Source organism: Marmota flaviventris, chromosome 7 (assembly GCF_047511675.1).
Source record: "Marmota flaviventris isolate mMarFla1 chromosome 7, mMarFla1.hap1, whole genome shotgun sequence".
Taxonomy (NCBI): domain Eukaryota; kingdom Metazoa; phylum Chordata; class Mammalia; order Rodentia; family Sciuridae; genus Marmota; species Marmota flaviventris.
In genome coordinates this window covers 33,515,409-33,541,602 of record NC_092504.1, presented here as the reverse complement: position 1 = coordinate 33,541,602, position 26,194 = coordinate 33,515,409, and the positions used below count along the sequence as shown (strand labels likewise).

The 26,194-nt window shown below is 34.0% G+C and overlaps 1 protein-coding gene across 2 annotated transcripts; it reads right to left on the bottom strand.

The window, feature by feature from the left end:
- Positions 1-951: 951 nt before the first annotated feature.
- Positions 952-25,938, bottom strand: Tmem33 (transmembrane protein 33). Of its 2 annotated transcripts, XM_027938490.2 has the most exons (9): positions 25,815-25,938; positions 25,555-25,624; positions 22,503-22,597; positions 21,865-22,052; positions 17,244-17,311; positions 15,464-15,597; positions 8,319-8,402; positions 2,557-2,677; positions 952-1,711 (listed from the first exon to the last, which is right to left on the bottom strand). In XM_027938490.2, the coding sequence occupies exons 2-9, from the start codon at positions 25,597-25,599 to the stop codon at positions 1,706-1,708; spliced, it is 741 nt and encodes a 246-aa protein (XP_027794291.1). In that variant the 5' UTR covers positions 25,600-25,624; positions 25,815-25,938; the 3' UTR covers positions 952-1,705. The 2 variants fall into 2 exon arrangements, with proteins under 2 accessions (XP_027794291.1, XP_027794282.1); XM_027938481.2 differs by having other exon boundaries at positions 952-2,677.
- Positions 25,939-26,194: the final 256 nt, after the last annotated feature.

Below are 26,194 nucleotides of genomic sequence, written 5' to 3'. Positions count from 1 at the left end.
ATACAAAACAAATGTAATATAGAATGCTTGCTAGAATAATGTATTTTGTATGAGGTGTCCACCTGTCCAAGAGGTTCTAATAAATAATGGCACTATACAATTTCCTAAACAATGAGATATTCTGGATGTTAAATCAACTTCTTTTACACCTGTAAGAAAAAATTAGTTCAGTTACGCAGTAAAAGTTAATTTTCCTACTGCATTCATTCTATATACTGTTTTTAGATTTTCTTAATTTCAGAGGTGTACACGTAACACTATAATTTCAGATACCAAATAAGCTATACTTGTACAAATAATTTCAAGCAAATCAAATATCTGGTAATGCTCAAACTGTAAAATTAAGTTTCTCATAAATTTGACTATTATTTATATATTAAGTCTTCCTTTAAGAAATAAATCTATTCTTTCCATTCAAACATGAGCATATCAGAAATATTATAATCATACTATGTGATTTAAAAGCCTTGATTTAAAGCACAAGTATCTGAAATTACAGAAGTTTTAGGTTTAAAAATTTTTCAAAACCACTGTGGATTACTTCCTTTAGGGACATCTTTTTGACCATTGTTGATTTTTAAAATAAAGAAGAAAAATTCAAAATTAATACTTATAGACATTTAAAAGTAAAAGGCAATTAAGGTAAAAATAGAATGCAAGCACACAACAAATGGAAAAACCGGTGCCATCCAAATAAGTTTTAAACTTTAGTTAACAATGGTCCAGGATTAATTTCTTACTCTGGATAAATATTCTACTAGTTATATAAGATGCTGACATAAGAGGAAGCTAAGTAATAGGTATAAATGAACTCTCACAGCACTACTTCTCAAATTCTTCTAACAATTAAAAAAAAACAAGGAAATTTTTTTCAAATAAATTATGCCTTCAGCTGCCAAAATTTCTTGATATAATTAGATAATATTTTAAAACACATTAGAAATAAGTGTGTTCACTTAACATTATAGTCACTTTATTGCTCTAGAAAGTTAGTTTTCAAAATCATCAGATTACACATACAGTGATGAGGCTAGTTGCACACACACAAAATCAACTGTATATTATGAGGTTGCTTCTCCAACATAGTGGATAAATATTACAAAAATACAAAAATAGCTGGTTACAGTTAAGCTATCAAAGTAGAATTTTTCTGGCAATCTAGCCTAAGAATTTCATCTTTCTATAGATTAGAAAGTTGAACAAAAGGAAAATTGATATTACTGATAAATCACTAATGAATGTATTTGAGAAATCCATATTACATGCAGACAGAAGAAAACAGGATACAAAAACAATTATATTATTCTATACTAAAATTGTGCTACGTTTTTGAACATTCCCAATCATGCAACAATAATAAGGATCAGAATGAATTTTATAAAGTAGTTGATGGGAGTTCAATGAACAGGATTTAACACATTATACAACTCAAATCACAGTTGCATAATACAGCCAATTTCTTCAAATATATCTATGCATTATAAGACTGAAATGCATACTATTCCCGATTCCTCTCCCAGGCCCATTACATATTACCTTACCTAAAAAACTTTCCACTTAACCTTTCAAATCAGATTTGATGGATAAATATGTAATCTACAGGATATTCTTCATTATTATTTCAGACATGAGTATAGCCATATGCTCAATCTTCAGTTACATTCCTTTCAAAAGGCATCTGACTGCTGCAATTTTCTAGGAAAATTCAAGCCTAAGAAACCAAGAAAACTGAAGTCAAGAACCTGAACTAGGTAATTTTACAAACTATAATACTAATAAACCTATCTGTCCACATTTGTAAAAGGATTTCCTATTTAAGAAATATTTCTCAATGGGTCTTTGAAAGCAAAGTTGTGTCACTACTACTTTCTGATATAAAGTGGTTATGTGACCCCAAATATTTATCCAATTGACTAACAGGCTTACAGTTGAGTTAAAAAAAAAAAAAAAAAAAAAAAATCAAAGCCACAGAATTCTTATGGAAATAAAAATTCAGAAGCTCCTAGCATAAGACATAAACTGCCTCTTATAATGATACATCCAAAATAAATCTGTCCTAGCAAAGTAGCACAAAATCAATAACAATTTGAAATAGAATTACAGTGCTTCTGTTAAATCATCAACCAAAATTACTGAATGGCAAAAGAATACTGTCTTAAAATATACTAAATTCACATGTTATTACCATAATGAATTCATGCCAGATTAGGTTACAAATTAGGTAGAAACAAATTTCAGAACTATTTTTTCAAAAAATAAATGTACTTCATGATACACGCACAGCAGCATCTAAAAAAATTGATACATTTATCACTAGATACAAACTTCCTTAACCATTAGCAACAGAGCACAGTAAAATTTTTCTCATCAACTTTTGAAAAGGCTTGATTTAACATGCCAGGAAAATGACTATTTTTCCATTGAGATGCATTTACTATGTAAATTGAATTGAGGTCAGTGTTAACACCTGGAATTTAGTATACCCTAGTAGAAGTACCAGCTGTTAATAATGCTTATATTATATACATAGCTTAACTAGATGTTAAACTACGCAACTGTTGGTGCCAGTCTGCTTATAAAGGCAATGCTTTGGAGACAAAGTCTTCTCACGAACAGTGGACAAGCAGGCTTCATTATTATGTGTTCAACAACAATTCTCAGTTCGTTAAACAAGTTCCTGCAAGATAAAATAGTTTTTTTTTTAAAAAACACAAGAAAAAAGCAGTATAGTGTTACAAAATGCTGATGAAGATGTTACCCAGTCAACAAAGAATTTGAGGAATGATTAACATAGAATGAACCATAGGGAACACACAAATATATACATCTCCAGGGTGGCATGTAACTGTTGTCCCAGCACTCAAGGGGGACTGCTGGAACCAAGGAATTCAAGACCAGTGATGGTAACATAGTGAGACCCATCTCAAAAAAAACAAACACATCCACAAAAAAAAAATAAATATATATATATATCTCCACAATGAAATTCTCAAAATCTGCACCCATATCTTTTTTCAGTGAAAAAGTTCAAATAACAAAAGCATTCTAAAAAATAGTTATCTTGGGCTGGGGATATAGCTCAGTTGGTAGAGTGCTTCCCCTGCACGCACAAGGCCCTGGATTCAATCCCCAGCACCACCAAAATAAAAACTATCTCTGAGGACTGAGATTAGGAAAGACTTTCATTCTTTTCTTTGGTAGAGTCAGGTAATATTCACATTTAACTTGGGCAAATTCAACTTGTTCTTTTTTCTTTTTTTTTTAAAGGGGGGGGGGGATTTTAATATTTATTTTTTAGTTTTTGGCGGACACAACATCTTTGTTTGTATATGGTGCTGAGGATTAAACCTGGGCCGCACGCATGCCAGGCGAGCGCGCTACCGCTTGAGCCACATCCCCAGCCCTCAACTTGTTCTTAAAAAGAGCAAAAAAAAAAAATTATGGGTAATTCACACACTACTAAAGAACATATTCTCTCAGAGTTTTCCTCTTCTGTAAATTAAAAGCATGTACTTAACAGAGTTGTAATGAAGTTTAAATGAGACAACAAAGATGGTCAATAGAAGTTACTTCCCAGAGCTTCTTTCTATTGATAGAACTGGCTCTTTATATTCAGACTAAAGCCCATACAATATACTATATGATCTCATCTCAATCTAACTATGGCTCATCTCTTGCCACAACTTCTAATTGAGTTATGTTGCATAGATATGCCTCAAACACAGTGTGGACTTTGCCTTTGCCCCAACTGTACTCACTGCCTACAAAGTACCCTTTATTACCCATGGTACATGTTACATGTATACTATTTGGCAGGTATATCCAAAATCACATATATTGTACTGTAAAATTTGTAAGTGATTTGAAAGAGCAAGAGTATTTTCCTATTCGTGAGTTTGACCTTATATGCTGACTCATCCTGCATGAAGATGCAACTCTTCTTTTACTTTTCTGTATCCGTTTTGTGACATTTATAGTTTGAACTTTTTTTTTTAAAGTATTTAATATGCTCTCACACAAAGACAGGAATACAATTTGCAAAAATGCACATACAACCAAAGGCCAGTATTTTCCTTGTTACAGCACCATTATTCACAGTCTCTTTAGCTACCATACCCAAAACCTGGAGATGGAGGCATTCTATCTCATTCTTCTTCCCACACCCTAAAATGCTACATCCTAAGTATCTTTCTAACATTTTAGCTTTTCTACTAGTGCAGGCTCTGTACTACTCTAATGGGTTTGCACAGGTCATCTTCTCTTCTTGATAAGCTTGTAATACATCTTCTGAAATAACTCTAAATTGGGGGCTGGGACTGTGGCTCAGTGGCAGAGTGCTTGCCTAGCATATGTGAGGCACTTGGTTCAATCATTAGCACCACAAAAAATAAGCAAGTAAAAGAAAGGCATGCTGTCCATCTAATTAAACTACAACTACATATACATATATGTAGATATATATTGTAAAAATCAGATCAAACAGGTGTTCCCAATCCTTCCATGTACAAACCTCAAAGGCTCCCCCACCTCGAAATAACATCCACACCTTTTCATGATCTAGTCCTTTCTACCATCTATCGTTCTGGGCAAAGACCTTTACCACTTCCCTATGTATCTCCTGAGCTCAGACATCAAATGTTGGTATGACAAGTACTTTCAGGCACCCTTGTGCCGGGACTCAGGTTCATTCTTTAAAAGACTTGGTTTAGGGCTGGGGATGTGGCTCAAGCGGTAGCAGGCTCGCCTGGCATGTGTGCGGCCTGGGTTCGATCCTCAGCACCACATACAAACAAAGATGTTATGTCTGCCGAGAACTAAAAAAAAAATAAATATTAAAAAAAAAAAAGACTTGGTTTATTATCCCACTTTCTCAGTGAATTCTCACTTATCTCCTATTCTCTATGATTTCACAGCACCTTATCATCATACTGACTTAGGAGTCTAATTAACTTGTCAGTAAGTCCCACAAAGCAGATATTTAATTCTACATGCACCTGTTATAATCATACATTATCAATGTTTTCTGAATAATTCAGTCAAATGAATAAAGCTAGAAAGTACCCTAAAAAATACTGTGGTCAATCATATACAACCACAAAAATGAAAAGTTATGTTCCATGTGTGTATGATATGTCAAAATACATTCCAGTGTCATGTATAACAAAAAATAATAACAAATACAAATTTTTGTAAAAAAATTAGCAATAGGGGTTGGGGCTGTAGCTCAGTGGTAAAGTATTTGCCTCGTATGTGTGAGGCACTGGGTTGAGTCCTAAGCACCACATAAAAATAAATAAAGATACTGCATGTTCATCTACAACTAAAAAAAAATTTTTTTTAATTAGCAATATTTGTCAAGAACTATAAAAATGGTATTTGGCCCTCCCAAAATCATACTTTTCAGTATTTGCCCTGAGGAAATAATTCAAAAGAAAAAAAAAAAAAAAAAAAAAAAAAGCCTGAAAATAAAATTAAAAAAAAAAAAAAAAACTGTGGTCATAAAAAAGAAAGAAAAGAGTCATGGTGTTCAGCAGAATCTTCAGTGATGATGAAAATACCAGGTATCTGGGCTGTCTAATACAGTGGCCATCAGTGACATATGGTTTTTAAGTACCTAAATGAGTTTATTGTGACTCAGGAGCTGAGTTTAAAGTTTTAAAACAATAAATATCATGACAGGTAAAAATGGTATTAACTGTCAGTACAGACAGCCTCAAAACCCTTAACAAAAAATAGTGTAGTTCAGAAGATGTAGTTTTATTGCATTTTTTATTGATATTTTCCATTACCTTTCCACTGTTATGATTAAAATGTATACTTATAAGCAATCTTTGAAGACATTTATTAGCACATATTTGTGGTAGCTTGACCCACTGCTATCTTTTCATTTTTATTTACTGAAACATTCTAAATTTCTAGATGTACTAATGTGACTTAAGGGTATATGAAAAAAAAAGGGTATAATCTGCTAATGAAAAATGAAGGTCAGGTCAGGGAACTAGAAGATAATACCTGAAATGAATGCATGGACCAGAAAGAAAAGGAAAAGACTCATGGAATCAATAAAAATGAAGACATTTCATTAAGGAACTCATTAGGATTGTATGTCTAAAACAAATAAGCTCTACTTCAGAAAATATCATAAAAAGACATTGTCTAAAAAAAAGCATAAAAAGCCCCCAGAAAGAAAAATCAGCTCATAGAATAAGGAAGATATTTATTTAGAACCTAAAAAATAACAAGAGTCTAAGTACTTACTTTTTAAAGAAAAAGTCTCAATAGGTTACCCATGCTGGCCTGAATTCTTGGAATCATGGAATCCTATTACCTCACCAGCCTACATAATAGCAGAGACTAGAGGCACATGTCTGAATAGTCTAAGTACTTTTAAAATATGGTTCATTTCACCCTCAGGAGGAGGTTTCCACCTCTACCAATGAAGAAATTTAAATTTAAATAACTTGCCTACAGTCACACACCTGGTAAATGATGGGTCAGCATTCAAATTCAGCTCTTTTAAGTGTACTTGTGATGGTATTATAGAATTAATCATAACATACTGATTGAATTTCCGGCTGAATTCTACTACATTATTTTAAACAGGAAAATAAAAGCTGTGTTAACATTACCAAATTACATTTTAAAATCTACTAAATGCAGTTATTCATTTTATTTCTACTTCACTTTAAGAACAGAATATATAATTCAGTGTATACTAAACTTCCATTCCTGAAAACTACTAATTTCCTAAAATACTTCTCTGCTTCCTCATTATTCTCATCCAACCCATTCTATACAAGAATATCAGAATATTCTGAGCATGTTAAAATCATCATTCCCACACATCTAACAGATTTTAAATTTTTGATATTGAAACTCAAGAAGTTTTTGACATGACTCCAATATACCTTCTTAACCTGCTTTAGCAATTTATCATTCTGAATTTGCACTGGAGTCAAACTCCTTTACTCAATGCCCCTTCAAACATGGCCTGCACTTTTTTTCCTCTGAACTCATGTTCCTAATATCTGCCTGCCTACCTAAAATGCTTTAATGTTTTAATCCTTCCAGATCAAATTTAAATCTCTAATTTGGGAAATTTTCCTAGGCTTGTCTATCTTCTGGCCCAATGACCACTCCCGCTTCTGTGGACTATAGATAATATGGATTAAAAAAAAGCAACCATATGTGATCCCTGCCTTACCCAAGGGAGACATGTTCCAGGAGCCTCCATTGGGGCTGTTTTTTTTTTTTTTTTCCCATACACATATACCTATGATAAACCTTTATTTATAAATTAGGCATTATATATCATAGATATGCTAGACAAAGGGATGTTCACATCCCAGGTGGGAAGGAACAGGACAGCACAAGATTTCATTATTCTATTCAGACCTATGCACAATTTAAAACTTGTGAATTATTTATTTATGGAATTCTCCACTTTTGGATGATATGTAACTGAAATAAGAAATAGTAAAACTGTGGATGAAGGGGACTATATATTGATTTGTGAATATTTTATCCTAAACTATTGCTTATTAGTATTCAGGACATGTTTTTGTTTCAACTAGGAAAGCTCCTAGAGAATGGGATTTTTTGTATTACACATCTTTAAATTACCTAACCATAGTAGTGTTTTCAAGGTGGTCAAGATAACCCCAGTTGTAATTTCTAAAAAGAAATACAGATGTTTCCAGACTAAGAAATTCCAGTTTTTCAATTTTATGATGGTGGAATAGTGACACATTCAACAGAAACCATATTTTCCACGACTAGAAATATGCTGAATACTCTTAATTGTGAGAGTGTGCAACAGCAGAAAGCTGCAAGCCCAGTTAGCCATTTAATCATGACAGTGAACAACTGACATAGTGTACTGATTGCTGTGATGTTTGATAGGGCAGGTGTATTAAATGCATTCTTGACTTCACAATATTTTCAACTTACAATGAATTTATAACGATATAACGCTATCATAAGTCAAATAGCATCTGTACAACTATCTCAATAACCCTAGCTAGTTCTAACACATAGAACTTAAATTTATACCACCAGCAGCATGGTGATACATGCCTGTAATCCCAGCAGCTTGGGATGCTGAGATAGGAGGATCATAAATTCAAAGCCAGCCTCAGCAAAAGCTAGGCACTAAGCAACTCAGTGAAATGCCGTCTCTAAATAAAAAACAAACAGAGCTGCAAAAATGTCTCTTCCAAGTTCTAAACTGTTAGTCAAATTACTTTTACAAGTTAAAAATACTACATTTCGACAATTCTCTAAAAAACAGAACATACTTAAACTTATCATCAGCTTACCGACAATATGGATTTCTTCTGGAGGAATATCGAAGAGTCAGAAATCTATAGTAAATAAAAGGCTGGAGCAAACTTCCTTGACCACTGAAATAAACAAATACAGAGTAATAACATACATTACCAATTCATACATATACTTTCAAAAGGCAATAGTCAATTCAAATGGAGAATGTATGTCTTCATTTAAATGAAATATATCTAAACCCAAGTTATTTTTAAAAAGGAAATAAAAGAATACAGATGATGGTAAAGAGTAAAATGTTATTGCTTAAACTTTTATAAACATAATCTATAAATATTACCTATTTTGTTTTGGTGGTAATAGGGATTGAACCCAGAGGTGCTCTGTTACCGAACTACAGCCCCAGTGCTTTTCATTTTCAGACAGGGTCTTGCTAAGTTGCTCAGGCTAACTTCAAACTTATGATCCTCCTGTCTCAGCTTCCCAAAAATGCTAGGCTTAAAGGCGTGCACCATCACACCTGGCCATGTATTACTTTTGAATTTTTTATTTATTTTTCAATGCTGGGGATTGAACCCAGGGTTACTCTATCACTGAGCAATACCCCCAGCCCTTTTTACTTTATTTTGAGATATGGTCTTATTAAATTGCGGAGGTTGGCCTCAAATCCTACTGTTTCAGCCTCCTAAGTAGCTGGGATTTCAAGTGTGGGACACTGTGCTCAGCTGAAATTATACTAAATAAATCAGTAAGTTACATAAAAGCGTTTCCATAATTATCATTGATGAAATTAAATTTTAAGACTTAACACATATTCAAATAAAAAGTACTTTATTTTATATAAACAAACAAAAACTCAAAACTATACTGGCAGTGCTGGAGTTGTGGCTCAGTGGTAGAGCGCTTGCCTGATAAGTGTGAGGCACTGGGTTTAATCCTCAGTACCACATAAATAAATAAATAAAGGTACTGTGTCCATCTACGACTAAAAACAAAATATTTAAAAAAAATTATACTGGCTCACTAGCAAATTTACACAGCCTATACTAATTAGTATTCTTGGTTAAAAAGCATAATTAAATACCTCAAGAAAGATATGTATATATAAATATATGTTATGTCTATCTATCTATAGATACGTTTTTGAAACTCCAAGTCTGGAATTCTTCCTAGAAAACTCCATCTGGATTAAAACTTTCATGAAAATAACTAATAAAACATAGCAATGGGGCTGAGGATGTGGCTCACTGATACAGTACTTGCCTGGCATGTGCAAGATCCTGGGTTCAATGCCTAGTACTGCAAAAATAAATAAAGAAAAAATAAGTTGGGTATGGTGGGACAAGCCTATTATTCCAGCTACTCCTGAAACAGGAGGATCACAAGTTAGGTCATCCTAGACAAGACTCTGTCTCAAAATAAAATTAAAAAGGGCCAGAGATGTAGCTCAGTGTTAGAGTACTTCCCTAAGCATATAAGAGACCCTGGGTTCAATCCCTACTATCACCAAAAAGAAAGAAAAAACACAACACAAACCTACAGTGGACAGAAAAGTAGTAGGGTGACATAAATTTATATAACACCATTATGTTTATGTAATGGATTTAGTATGCAACTACTTACAATCTTTGTTATAAAAACTATATAACAACTTTGAAAAGAGCAAAACATAAATCTATACGTACTATTACAACTGTATATTGAAACTTAATTTGGAGAAAATACATTAAGATGCTAAAGGTAGTTTCTTATGCTAATTTTTTAGTCTTTCAAGTTGCATCATATTATTTTCGGGGGGGAGGGGATATTGAATCAAACTCAGGAGTACTTGACCACTGAGACACATCTCCAGTCCTATTCTGTATTTTATTTAGAGACAGGGTCTCACTGAGTTGCTTAGCACCTTGCTGTTGCTGAAGCTGGCTTTGAACTCGTGATCCTCCTGCCTCAGCCTCCCAAGCTGCTGGGATTACAGGCATGTGCCACTGCACCCAATGCATGATATTACTTTTATAGAAAAAGTACAAACTTACAAACATCACTAAATTAAATGTTACATCCATTTTCTCCAACAATTTGACAAATTAACTTTCTAAATTGAAAAAGTAGGACTAGGGTTGTAGATCAGTGGTAGAGCACTTGCCTAGCATGTGTGAGGCACTGGGTTCAATTCACAGCATCGCATATAAAAAATAAATAAAATAAAGATTCACTGACAACTAAAATTAAAAAATTAAAAATCAAAAAAACAAACAGGGGCTGGAGTCGTGGCTCAGTGGTAGTGTGCTTGCCTAGCATGTGTGAGACACTGGGTTCGATTCTCAGCACAACATACAAATAAATAAAGGTCCATCAACAACTAAAAAATATTAAAACAGACAGGGGCTGGGGTTGTGACTCAATGGCAGAACGCTTGCCTCATATGGGTGAGGCACTGGGTTTGATCCTCAACACCACATAAAATAAATGAAATAAAGATATTCTGTCCATCTATAACCAAAAAATATTTTTTAAAAATAAATACATAAATTGAAGAAGTAATGCAAACAATACAGAAAATGTACATAGAAAATACTCACTGAAAAACAAGTTTCCCCTCATCCAAATTAGCCCTTTCTCAAAGTTTTAGCACAATCTCAAATATACTTCTATTTATGTACACAAGTATACAAAATGGCTAATACTAACAGTGCACACATGGTAACACCCCATACTACTGTTAACTAACATATTATACCTTGGAAAGCATCCCATATGACAATACAGAAATTACCTTGTTCTTTTTATAGGTTCAAATACTCCTTCTTATACTTACTTGTACCATTATGTAATAAGCTCCCTAGTAATGAATATTTAGGATAGCTCCGGTTCACAATTAGGAATAAAATTATAATGATCATCCGTTTACCCATCTTTGCATGCATGTACATGTATGTGTAAGACAATTCAAATTATAAGTTAGTTCATTTTTAAATATAGCTTTCTAATATTAGACTGTGTGTCTACCATGAAAGGTAGCACACAAAGAATAGTCATTATTTATGATTGCTTTAAATGTTAGCTTGGGTACATTCAAGTTACATATTTAAAAGCATAAGTAGCTTTTCCTTTTAGAAATGGAGGCCTGGGGATGTAACTCAGTGGGTCAGCCCTTGTCTAGTATATGCAATACCTTGGATTCGATCCCCAGGCACTGCAAAACAAAACAAACAAAAGAAATGGAATATAACTTCATAAACAAATTTTAATTCTTTAAAATAAAGTAATAAAAAAACACAAAACACTGAAAAAAGAACAAAACTCAGAAAGACCTTCCTTGTTCATGAACTAAAAGACTATTGTTGCTGGGTGTGGCAGTGCATGCCTGTAATCCCAGCAACTCAGGAGACCAAGGCAGGAGGATTGCAAGTTTGAGGCCAGCCTGGGTAATTTAGTAAGACTGACTCAAAAATAGAAAATAAAGAGGGCAGTGACATAAGCCAGTGGTGGAGCACCCCTGGGTTCAATCCTCAGCTATAGCTAAAGAATATTTATATTGTTAAAATGTCCATACCCAAAATGATACACAGACTCAATGTAAACAGTATCAAAACACCAACTTCACAGAAATAGGAAAAAAAAAAAAAAAACCTAAAATTCATATGGAACAAGACTAGAAAAATCAAAAAAATTATGAGCAAAAAGAACAAAACTGGAAGCATCACACTACCTGTTCTTACACATAAAGGAACACAGTAACCAAGACAACATGATACTTGCATAAAAACCAACACAGACCAAGAGAACAGAAGAGATCCTACAAATAAATATAGCCAACTAATTTTCAACAAAGTGTCAAAAACATATACAGGAAAACAAAAACACACACTAGAAAAAGGATAGCCTTTATGATGGTGCTAAAAAAAACTGGATATCTACAGGCAAAATGGAATTATATCCCTCTCTCTCTTACCATATACTAAAGTCAACTCGAAATGGTCAAAGACCTAAATGAAAGACTTGAAACTATCAAAGTACTAGAATAAATCATAAGAGGAACACTTCAAAACACTGGAATAAGCAAATTACTTTTCTACATAAGACCCTAAAGGCAATCAATAAAAGCAAAAATGGACAAATGGGATATATAAAACTAAGAAGTTTTTGCACAGCAAAGAAAACATCAACAATGAAAGGCAACCTGGGAGAAAATAATTGCAAACTATTCAACTGAGAAGAGATTAATATACATGATACACATAAGGAGTTAAAAAAACTTAAACAAATGGACATATAATCTGAATAGGTGTTTTTCAAAAGAAAATATACAAATGAACAACAAGAAAAAGTGCTTAACACTACTAGCCATCCGGGAAATGCAAATCAAAAACCACAATGAGATATCATCTTACTCATCAGAATGGCTACAATGAAAAAAATAAAAAAATAACATGCTTGGTGAAGATGCAGAGAAAAAGCAACTATTAAATTCAGTGGGTGAGAATGTAAATTAGTACAGCCATTACGGAGAAAAGTATGGAGTTTCCTCACAAAACTAAATAAAATTAAAAAAAAAAACAAAAACAGAACTACAGTATGATACAGCTATATCCCACTTTCGAGTATATAGCTAAAGTAAATGAAATCAACATATCAAAGGGATACCTACACTCCTGTGTTTGTTGCATCACTATTCACAATAGCCAAGATATGAAAATCAACTGAGGAATCCATCAGCAGAAGAATGAATAGAGAAAATGTGACATACATATCCAAGTACATACACATAATAATTATTTAGCCACACACAAAAAAATATATTGTCATTCATGGCAAAAATGGAAGGAACTGGAGGACATTATAAAGTAATAAGCCCAGCACAGAAAGGCAAAAATTGTATGTTCTCACTCATATGTATAAGCTTAAAAAATTGATATCAAAGAAGACAGTAAAATAGTAATTACTAGAGATTAGGAAGGGAAAAGGGAAGGGGAATACAGGGAAGTTGGACAACAGACACCAAAATACAGTTTCACTACAAGAGTAAGTTAAGAGTAAAGAAAACAATAAAGCTATTTCCTCTTTAAATATTTCTAGTAAATTCATATCTCCTTTACAATAATGTGAAAACTAAGATGTATGTGTACATAGTAAGTGTTTAAATGAAATCTTTAAGGAGCACAATTTAATTAATCTACCAAGAAAAATGAGGTATTTCTCTAAATTGCATTGCATTTCATTAAAATTATTTTAGGTTTTTTTTTTTTGTGTGTGTGTGTGTGTGTTGCTAAGGATTGGAACCAGGGCCTCACAAATGCTAGACAAACACACTACCACTGAGTTGCAACCCCAGATCCTTAAGCTAATTGAAGAGGAACAAAATAATTTTGCTTATTAAACAGAATTTGGAGGTTTCGAAGTGTAGACATCAATTACATCCATATCCATATATATAATAAAAAAAAGTTACCTACTATTTTTACTTTTAGCTACTTACAGGAAACAAATGGCAGAACCTGGTATTCCTCAAGACCAGGATTAGATAACCCAAGAAAAATGAGTAAGAAAGTAAGGAGGCAAAAAGTTCCTTTTAATAATTAAAGTGTTTAAATGATCAAGATCACACAAGAAAGAGATGAAAATTAGACCTATACATCAAGGGGAAAATACTGAAATTTTTATTTTATCCCTCTTTTTTTCCTTTGACTTAGATTACATTAACCCTTCATGTAACCAGTTTTTAGGATAAAACTTAACTAAAATTTGGGATGAAAGTTTTAAAGATGCATCAAATTCTATATTCAGCTTCCTTGCAGATGGAAGAATTTTCAACATTATCTATTTCAATTAACTTTTTTTTTTTTTATGCAGTGCCAGAATCTCACACATGCTAGGTAATATGCACTTGCCCAGCACGTGTGAGGCACTGGGTTTGACTCTCAGCACCACATAAAAATAATAAATAAAATGAAGTATTGTGTCCATCTACAACTACAATAAAATAAATAAATAAAAATCTTTCATTTGCATCAATCTAGAACTTTATTTAAAGTATATTATCTAGTTGGACCCATAACTTAAGCAATATGTGGTGACCATAGAGTTTTCAGAGGAAAGCATTACTTAAAAGATAGGAAAAGATGCATTTACATTTAAGGAAATCTACAAAATGTTTAGAGAGACTGCTAAAGAAAGATGTAACTATCAGGTATACACAAACATCATTAGTTTTTCAAGGCAATGAATATGAAATTATAAAATATAAATTTATAATCAATAATAGTTTATTACAAATCAACAAGATTAGGAAAAACAAGATATGTAGACATTTTACAGGACATTTTGGTATTTCTATTAAACACAAAATCAATTTAGCTTATAATACGGCAAAATGAAGTCTGATATGTTAAAGAAAACACTGACACCTAAGTGTAAGCAGAAAAAGATGTATACTACATCAGTATTTGGAAACAAAAAAAAACATGGAAACAAAATGTCCACCAATAAAGAAATGGGTAATAAAACAGCACACTCATCTGATATAACACTATACAACCATTAAATGAAACAAACCATGACTGTATATTAGTATAAACAGGTTATGAAAACATTCAAGTAGGAAAAAGCATGGGAGAGACAATAAATGATGATACTTATGTATTTACTACACACTTGTATATTATTAAAGGATTCTTTTATATGTACATATCAAAACAAAACTGCAACTAAGGGTTGGGGTTGTGGCTCACTGGTAGAGCACTCGCCTCGCATGTGTGAAGCACTGAGTTTGATTCTCAGCACTTCATATAAATAAATAATAAAGGTCCATCGACAACTAAAAGATTAAAAAAACTGTAACTAAGACCTATAATCAAATAATATTTTAACTTTTATCTATAATATCTTGTTCCTTGGAAAACTAAAAATTGAAAAAAGAATCATCCAGATAGACATATGCCCTGTTTTAAAACTTAAATGCAAGATATCAACAGAGAGATCAATGATATTTTAATGTTCTAACTTTCAAAAGGAAAGCTTTCTTTATTCATGAATTACTTTCCATACCAAGGGTACAAACAAAATAAGGAGGCAATCATAGATAACTATTACTACAAGACCATAATTCCAAGCAACATAAAACTTAATATTTTTATTTATTCATTTAGTCATTAGCTTTCCAAAACAAATGTATTTTTATTCTTACCTAAAAAGCATAAAAACTGTAGCAGGCATCAAGAAAATTTCATTACAAGCAATGAATTTCAGAATATTCTGTTGATTACCACTTAATTTATCCAAGACAGATCTCAATAAAGGTAAACTATTTGAACCCTTTGCCTAAAACAAAAGAAAATATACATTAGTGATAATGAAGTATTTTTGATAACTCAATTACAGTCACCCTTCAGGAAACATGGAGGATTGGTTTCAGGATACCACTCAGATTCCAAAATCTGCAGATACTCAAGATGCTTATTTAAAATAGTACAGTATTTGCATATAACCTAAAAACATCCTCTTATACCTTAAATCTTCTCTAGATTGCTTATAATTCCTAATACCATGTAAACGCTATATATATAATTGTTAATATTGTATCATTTAGGGGAAAAAAGTCTATACCTGTTTACTATAGACACAAACTTATTTTTGCAAATATTTCTTACCTGCAATCAGTTAAATCCACAGATGCAGAACCAAGGGATAACTAAGAGCTGACTAAATTTTCTTTCTTTATAGATAAATAGCACATCCAACAGGCAAGAGAACCAGAAGTTAGTGATACAAAAATGACTGAAAGTTTACAAACTATTTAAAAATGAACAATGTATTTTCTTGCTTTATTTTGTGTATTTGAAGTCAAAAACATTAATGAAAATATTTTTCATTCTTAGATGCTTTTGTTTCTTTAAAAAAAGATTATTTTACCAAAAAATGTTATTATTTCTCTCCAATCTTAACAAAATCTGCCTATTCAGTAATACAGTTAAAATATCTGTGATTCCTTAGCCAATAAATGATAAAAATTATGAAGTCCTGGGCTGTGATTGTAGTTCAGTGGTAGAGTGCTTGCCTAGCACACGTGAAGTACTGGGTTCGATCCTCAACACCACATATAATAAATAAATGAATAAAATAAAGGTATTGTGTCCATCTACGACTAAAAAAAAAAAAAAAGAAATTATAAAATCCAATGAAGTCTGATTCAAGGCACAAATTTGGATATTTTAATTAAAATTTCAGGGTATATGCAGTAAATCCACCTGGCACACTTATGTTAGGCTTAATGTTCCAATCCAGTATGAAATAGTTTTAGGAAGACAGCAGTCCTTAATATTAGTGTAAGAGAGATTTGGTATAGTCTATCTGGTATGTTGGAATTATACAGTGACTAAATAAGAAACCTCTGACAACTCATCAAATCTTTTTTTTTTTTTTTTGTACTGAGGATTAAACCCAGGGGTGCTTTACCACTGAGCTACATCCCTAGTCCTTTTTTTATTTTAAGACAGCGCCTGACTAAGTTGCTGAGGCTGCCTTTGAACTTGTATTATTCCTGCCTCAGCTTCCTGAGCCACTGGAATAACAGGCATGTGCCACTGCACCTAGCAACTATCAAACTTAAAAAGGTTTTTAAAAAACAATTAAAAAATGGAAATTCCTCTGAGAACCAAGGAATAATTTTAAGTGCAATCCTTTATCTACAAAATGTATTATATTTGTTTTGTTTTTGTGGTGCTGGGGATCGAACTCAGGGCCTTGTGCATGCAAGGCAGGCACTCTACCAACTGAGCTATATCCCCAGCCCCAAAATGTACTATTTGTGACACCTCAATAAAAACTTCTAAAACTCAAAACTACTAAATCACTAAATAATTCATAACAAGTGTGTAAGAGAACAGAGGAACTTCTTTGTGACAAATGCCAGAGTGTCTTAGATCTTAAACTCCCAGGAATCAAAGAAACAGCATTATTTTACTTACATCAAGGACCTTTTTCGTGTATGTGGCAGCGTGAAGCAAAGAGAATAACAAGACTGGGAAAATACTCACTGAAGAAAACAATTAAGGAAAACACAAAATTATCAAGTACTTTGCAAAACAAGCCATGTATTAAGTTCAAATATACAAATCAGAAACACCACCTGCAAAGTGAGTTCAGTGAAATGGCTATTGGTTTACTAATATATTTTGAATTAAATGAAGTTTTTGTTTTTTATAAAAAAGAAAGTAAACTATTTCACTTTCTAAAACACCATTATTTTTATGAAGAAAACTAATAGTGAAAAGTTTTTTTTCATTTATTTTTTATTGGTTGGTTAATAAAACACTGCAAATATTTGCTAAATTAAATTAAAATCTAGGCTACCTCAAAGTTTTTGAGGTAATAAAACATTGCAAATATTTGCTAAATTAAATTAAAATCTAGGCTACTTAGTTTTTTTCTATGCATGCGGTTTTTAACCCCACAATGGCCATCCTGGCCACTTAAGTTAATCTTCAAACACAGAGATAGTCTTTTACAGTGCTTTCACAGATCTCACCCCAGGTATAAACTACCACGGAACTACAACCCCAGCACATTTAACTTTTTACTTATAGACAGGGTCTCATTAAGAGAATGAAGAGAATTTGAGGCAATGGTTTAAGGAATAATTCCCAAATTTTTCTCAGTTGAAGATGTTTTATTATTTCTTTCCTACAAAGATCCCATTATATTTTAAGATAACATACCTATAAAGCTGATATAATTATCCTCTCAATTAGTAAAAATAAAAAAGATAGTATATATCTGGGGTGGTATATAATCTACTGAAAGTCTCATCAGTTTAATTTCAGACATAAACAGAAAATCTCTGTATTTAAAATCATTGATTTGGCTTAATGCCCCAGGGTAAATATACAATTTTCATGCAACATTTTGTAAAACAGAAATTTCTCAGAAAATTCCATTCTCCACCCCAAATTTTTGCCAGCCTTATAATAAAAACAAACAAAACAAAAAAAAAATTGTCATTTCCATGAAATGATAGAGACTATTAGTCAATCGTGACGTAAAAACACTGGCCCTAAAAATATAAGCAGTTTCTAAGAAATGAATCATTGTTTTTCTATACTTGCTGAAGGCTTGACATGAATGGGAAGTGGTAATGCTCTAACAATCTAAGACTCAAATTTATTACATTCTCTGTTAGGACCCAAAGGTTCCAATTTCCAATTGGTAAGCACCTTCATATAGTATTAAAAGAACCAAATCGTGTTAATACAGTAGTTCTCCAAATTAATACCCTGACCAATTCTTTCTTGCCACTCACAAGAATTAAAATGTCAATTACCCAGAGATCTTTCTCTCTCTCTCACACACACACACACACACACACACACACACACACACACACATGCACACACAATTTTAAACTTTTTAATGAATCATAAATCCTTTGAAGCTGATGAAAGGTATAATCCTCTCTTCTTTAAGGCCCTCTGTGAAACTGTTTTGGCTTAAATAATACAATTTAAACTCTGACATGTATCCAGACTTGAAGATCGATTCAATAAGTAGTAGTATCAGGTAATGAAAACAGAACCCTGAATTGGGATCAAGACACCAGCCTTCCAGTCCTGGCTCTATCACAAACCTCATTTTCCTTATCCTCTGTCAAACAACAAGAAATCAAAGCCAGAGATTTCTAATGATTCTTTTATCGCTAATATTCTAGAGTTCATAAATCATTTTTTCCTAGTACTGGGGATTGAACCGAGGTGTACACTACCTTAACTTTTTACTTATAGACAGGGTCTCACTAAATTGCCCAGGCTGACCTCTAACTTTTAATTCTCTGTCTTATCCTCCCAACTAGCTGGGATAATAGACATGTAGCACAAAGCTTGGGAACAAACTGTTAATAACATATTCATAATCTTAGCTCTCAATGTCACTTTTAAATTATTTAGAAAAGATAAGGGGTGAAAAGTTTACAATTTTAACTCTTAAGTACTTGTCATTGATAGAGCAAGGGCAATGTATCACCTTTGTAAGAACAAAGATCGGGGCTGGAGCTGTGGCTCAGTAGTAGAGTGCTTGCCCTTCACGTGTGAGGCCCTGGGTTCAGTCCTCAGCACCACATAAAAAAATAAAATAAAATAAACACAAATAAAGATATTTAAAAAAAAAAAATCAGAATGTTTATGATAATATTTTGGCCACCTTTATTACCATAATGCCTAACTTCCTTAGGAATTAGATTAGTATTCCTTGACAATTACTAGTTTATGTTATTCTCACTGCTCCCTTTCCCCTCCCATAGAAATTTAAGGAAGAAGAAATCCTAAACTTCAACATTCCCATGAGAAATGGGTTAGTGAATAACCAACTGCATATACAAGACGGGTTGTCTTCCCAGTCATGGGTCTCATTTGGCATGACCTCATGACTCACTCAACAAAAGTTAAGTAAGCACCTGATCTGTGCCAGACACTGAGCTATACTTCACTTCCATCCCTTTATAAATAGTGAGGAAATGGAAATTTATTTTGCCAGTATTTACGTGTTGGAGGCTGTGTAGGCCACGTATGATTATGGGTTTGTATGAGCCATCACAAGGCAGGGAGGTTACTTTTCTGAGAACTTCAATAATGCCCAGATTATGCTGACATCCTGCCTTAGCTCAAAGACCTAGGTACAAATGCAGACGAAGGTGGGTACGACCTGCTAAGCTTCAACCAAGTTGTTTCTGCCACCTTCTTCCTGTTTCCTCAGGAAGTTCTTTACACTGAATCCCACTGGTGTTCCTACTCATTTAAATAAAGCCTGGGGACTCCATTTAGGAGAGATAGACCCAATCTCCATCAGAGCTCGTCTCCATCGGATCCTGCTTTTCACTTATTTTTGTGTATTATTTCTTAAATTTCTCATACTTTTAATATTTCTAATCTGACTCATCCCCCTAGCTTGGGGAAACTGAGTGTACATCACAAAGGTCATGACCTATAGGTAGAGTGTGTGCCTGGCATATACAAGGTCCTGGGTTCAATCCCCAGAATGACAAAAACAAAAACTATTTAAAAATGATAATTCACAATATAGGTATCATCTAAGTGGACATTTAGTCTTAGAGAAATATTTTTTTATGTTTTCCACTATATATAGTTGTATCAGAAATATTCAAAAGCCCTTAAACTGGATTAGTGGTGCACACATGTAATCCCAGCAGCTTGGGAGGCTGAGGCAGGAGGATTACAAATTCAAATTCAGCTTCAACAACTCAGCCAGGCCCTAAGCAATTTAGTGAGACCCTATCTCAAAATATAAAAAAGGGCTGGTAATGTGGCTCAGTGGCTACACACACCTGGGTTCAATCCCTGGCACCAAAAAACAAAACAAAGAAACAAAAACCCTCAAACTCTTACATCAGCACTTCTTAAAACACTAAGTAACTTCCTAATGGGTGATCTATACAAAAAAAACTAAGAAACATTAATCTCACAATGCACAAAGGTCCTATAACAAAGAATCCTATTTCAAAATCTTTAACTTGGTGCTTCCCAAACACAATGAATTGTAGAACTTCTCTCCTTTTTGGAATAATACCCATTATCATCCGGCAATACTTTTGAAATTGTGAAAGCATACATATTCCAAATGAGTTATTAATTCTCAATAGCTACATGGATTATCCATATGTATCTATATGTTGTTTCCATATATGTTATCCATGTTTCTACATTACATACAGTAAATATTATTTTAAATTTACTAATCATTTCTTGATAAATTTTCATTTGTTCCTAGGTCACTGAAAGTTAAAAAAGGAAATAGGTGGGCTGGGATTGTGGCTCAGTGGTAGAGCACTCGCCTCACATGTGTGCAAGGCCCTGGGTTCAATCCTCAGCACCACATAAAATAAATAAATAAAGTTATTGTGTCCAACTACAACTACAAAAAAAAAAAAGGAAATAGGTGATGATCTACCTTTTTAAAAGGAAGACATCTAGATACTTTCTCAAAGAAGCTATAAATTAAATGAAAGAAAAATATTTGGGGGGGGAGGTACGAGGGCTTGATCTCAGGGCTTCTTTACACCTGAGCTACATCTCCAGCCCTATTTATTTATATATTAATTTACTCAGAGACAGTGTCTCACTAAGTTACTCAGGGCCTCGCTAAGTTTGTAAGACTGACCTCGAATTTGGGATCTTCCTGCCTCAGCCTCTTGCGTTATTTGGATTAAAGGACTGTACCACCACATATGCCCAGTTAAATGAAAGAAAATTTTAAGTATTCACAAATCCTATATAAGCTTATGCTTTGAATCTGAACTTTAAAATACCCATTGTTAATCAAGAAATTTATAAAAGAGAAGAACATTAATAGACAAAGTTTAAAAATCCCAAATCAGCTCTTCAAAGTTTACATTTCAAGCTTTAGTGTCTGAAATTTTTAAAATAAGCATACCTTTTTCATATAAATGAAGTGCCAAAAAGCAAAAACTTCAACTTTTATCGAATGCCCTTGTTACTAATCTTTCCTATAGCAAAAAATAATCAACAGATCCCCTACATATTTAGTTGGTCATTTCACTATCAAAAAAGTAGAAAAGGATACTTGTAACAGGGTAGGAATTGACAAAGATGAGTGAATACAACAGGTAGTGGCAGCTGTCCTCTAATAAAGCTTGGGCCAGAAATGCTCTGCTTAATTGAAAGTGCGGCAATCTTTGATGTAGCCTCAGAGCACTGGTAAGAGCATTTGCCAGCAAAGCACGTTGGTAAAAGCTTGCTGCTTCATGCAACCTGTAAATTACCAGAGGAGAAGTTATCATGAGACAAACAACTACCATGTCTCTTCCTCCCTTGTGAATTGCATCATAATTGCACAACACCTAACTCATTTAACTATCAATAGAAAAAAATTACTTGAACTTGTTCTACCTTCTTAGAAGCATCATTTCATATACATATGTCCAACTAAATTTTATAAAGCAGTGATTCTTCGCATCAAGATAAAAAGATCAAAAATGCAAAAATCATGAACTTGTCTTAACCCTGCACCTACATTTTCGCTCAGATTTTCACCATGCTTAGTTTCACAAATCATAAATCCTTCCAACTGATTATATTACTAAGGACTTGTATTTTTATCTGTCCCTGAACCTTTTACAATTTAACAATTCTTACACCTAAAAAAGTATTTCATAAAAAAACAGAACAATTATCAAAGCCAGAATTATGTATAGTACATACCCAAGAAGAGGCAGAACAAACAAAGCAGAGCAGTACACTGTGAACAAGCGAGAAAGCCACATTGCCGTGTCCAGTTTATTGGTCATCATGAATTGCTGTATTTAAAAAGAAAAATATGGTAGTAAATTAAGCCTGCAAATTATGTTAAGAATATATAGTTTTATTCATATTCAAAATATTTCAACAACCTTATAACATTTGTTTTTAAATCATTAAATGAAAACTCTCAAGGCAATTAACTGTTTCACATAAATGCTCAATGACAAGTTAAAAAATTCTATAGTGTTGATTTGGAAAGCACAGGAACCTGGACAGAAATTTAACTACAATTGTCTGTGTTCTTTCAACACTTGTAATATTGGCTTCATCTATTTAAAAAGAACATTAAATAAGAACTAATTGCTCTCAAGAGAACCAAATGCCTATTCTTAGCAAAATCTCAAACCCAAATAGGCAGGTCTCAGAACTGAATAAAAAGGCAACACACAAACCCAGTTTGAATTAAATAAACTTTTGAAAGGACAAAGTAAAAACCACAGTCATCAGTCAGTTACAGTTGAACTCATTACTCAGTGGATGATCTGCCTAACACAGTGGAGGTGCTCAACATACAACTATCAACTATTAAATATCGCCTGCTTCTCTGATTATGACTTTCTGCATCCCCTTTAGGCTCCCCTACAAGTTTTAAGATGGGATTTGTGCTTTATTTGTCCCTATAAGTTTCAGTGACACTATATTAAACTTCTACATGCATATTTCTTCATTTTTTCTTATTCTTTTCCTTTGCTGCTTTTCTTTCTCCAGTACATGTTCATTAGCACTAAAAAACATAAAAATATGCTTTATCATTAAGATGTATTTTATATTCATATTCTAAAGAGAATTTTACATTTTTCAACTACAGTACCACAAATACTGTTAACACTGAGATCTAATACAAACATACATGAGTATATGAAGGATAACAAAGTTTCACAAATAATACTTATTCTTAATGTATTTTAAAAAAAAAGGCTTCCACAGAGCTAATTTTGAAACTCACTAATGGGTGTATTTGAAGTTTCAGAACACTGCTTTTAAGCAATTTAACTTCATTATCTTTGGGGGGAAAAGTGTAAAAAAAAAAAACTTTTTAAGTAAAAATGCACGAACATTTAAAAATTCAAATACATTCTACTGCATTCCTTCTTAAATCAATATGTAGGTACTGTCAGAAATATGAAATATGCCTCTTGTTGATTATATCCTACCTACCATACTATTTCTCCCCTAAATTTAAATGATCAGGAATGGTCAAACAGAAGGCTAAATCTAGCTTTCTGTGCTCAGTTCCTCTACAAATGTCCAAGCTCTACATCACAATCTGAAATTTAATTTAGGGATATTTTCTTTAAAATCCATTTGTGTAGGGTGTTCATTTTACCATAAATTGCTGAGCTATGCATTTCATTTTATCATACAATAAAAGAAAAGTCAAAAGGGCATATTTTGGTTTAGATTTTTGAGAGTGACTAGCATTGGTAGCACACATCTATAGTCTTAGCTGCTTGGGAGACTGAGGCAGGAAGGATCACTTAGGCCCATCAAGAGTTCAAGACCAGCCTAGGCAACAAGTGAGACCACATTTCAAAACAAAACAAAAAAGAGTGACCTGGCCAACCACCAACTAGCAGTAAATAGTACAGACAAAAAATATTAATGAATCTTCAGGTAAAAAAACGACTGAGGAACAAGATACAGAGCCTCAAAAACTTCTTCTTAATTAAAGGGAAAAAAGGCATCTTTATAATGTATATTATAATCTTTATAATAAATGAACATGAAATGCTTCCTGATATGGGGTTGGGGTTGTGGCTCCGTGGTAGAGCACTTGCCTAGCATGTGTGAGGCACTAGGTTGGATTCTTAGCACCACATATAAGCAAATAAGTAAATAAAGGTCCATCATTAATTAATAAAAGAAATGCTTTTTTATAATGCACAGAGAAAATAATCATTCATGTGATTCCAGTTTGAGAAGCATTCTACAGAACAGGTCTGGGCTCTAGAAAATTAACAATCTTAGGGCTGGGGATGTAGTTCGGTTGGTAGAGTACTTGCCTAGCATGCACAAAGCACAAGGCCCCTAGGTTCAATCTCCCTGGCCACAAAAAAAAAAAAAAAAAAAAATTACCAGTCTTGAAAGACAAAAACGGGAGGGAAGCAGATATATGACCAGTAAACATAATGCATGCTTTCTGGCAGAACCCCTGAGGAAAAGGAAGCAGCTTTAAAAGACAATTAAGGAAACTTGAACATGAATGGCATATCAGTTTATACCACCTATCAATGTTAAATTTCCCACATGTGATAACTTAACGTGGTCATGTGAAAGAATACCGAAATATTTGTGGATTAACAAAGACTTTTAAATGAGCCAGCAAAATTTTAAAGTGTTTATGTAGAAATACTTGCAAAATGTTTTCAAAAAGTAATTCGCCCAATTCACACACTTAGGGTGGAAAAATTAGAGGATAATAATGCTTCGGATGCAAGTAACTAGGAAGTTGTTGACTGGCATCTTAAAAAAAAAAAAATTACAAAAGCTTGGTACTTCGCTTTGTAAAGAAGTAAGAACAATGTGAAGAAGGAAAACAACAGATGGTTCTGTGCGTCATTTCTATACAATGGCATAAAGTTGACACATAGGTTTCCAGTCCCCACGCAAGTGCGCCATGAGGCTAGTGTCACGGCATACCCTTACACGGCATCTTCAACCTTGGGGCCTAGGACAATTAGAGACTGAGGTGTGGGGAATGGCAAGAAGAACCAATTTCCAGGACACGCAGGTGACAGCCACCTGCTCCAAGACAGCCAGTTGTGGTTTCAGAAGCAAACTTGTAGCTCCCTCTGTAGCTTCCCTTCGGTTCTCCCCTCTCAGCACCCGCACCCACTCACTCATCCTAGTCCAGAAATCTCTGCGCTTCTGGAACGCTCCGGGTCCTCGCAGTACTTCCTGCTCCTTCCTACCTCTGGCAAATCAACCAACGCGACCCTGCCGGCTCACTTACCACAGCGCCCGCCCCTTGGGGGCCGTTTGGGGTCGTATCAGCCATGGGAGACACACAGGCACCCGGGACGCTGCAATTGCGGAGAGAAGAAACAAGAAACAAAATGTCAATGTCGGGACCACGACCCAGGTAACCTGCTTCCCTCCAGAGGCCCGCAGTGCCCTGCTCCGCTCCAAGCTTTCCAGCCTCCGAGGAAAAGAGCCTTGTCCGCCCGGTTGCTGTAGACGGTCCCAGAAGCACCCACAGCCACGGGGAAATACCTGTCCCGCACCGCCGAGATCAAAGCGGGTTTTCCAGAAAGACCGAAACGAAGGCGGAGCTTCGGAGCAAGGCCCTAAAGGGCCGAACCAACGCTGCCGGAGCCCGGTTAACTCCGGACCCGGAAGTACTCTTTTCATTTCCGCAAGGTCGAGGCGTGAAGACGAAAGTACCCCGGAGGTGGCCCGGAGCATGACGGGAAGTGTAGTTTTTTCTCTTCGACTCCACCTGTCTTTCACTCAAGTAGGGCGAGACAGAGGTATCAAATTTTGCCTCATTCTCCCTGCTCTGATCATGTCCAAACCACAGTATCTCTCTCCTCCTTAATATAGAGATGTTAGATACATCTTTGATCTCTCCCTCAAGGAGCTCACTCTATGGT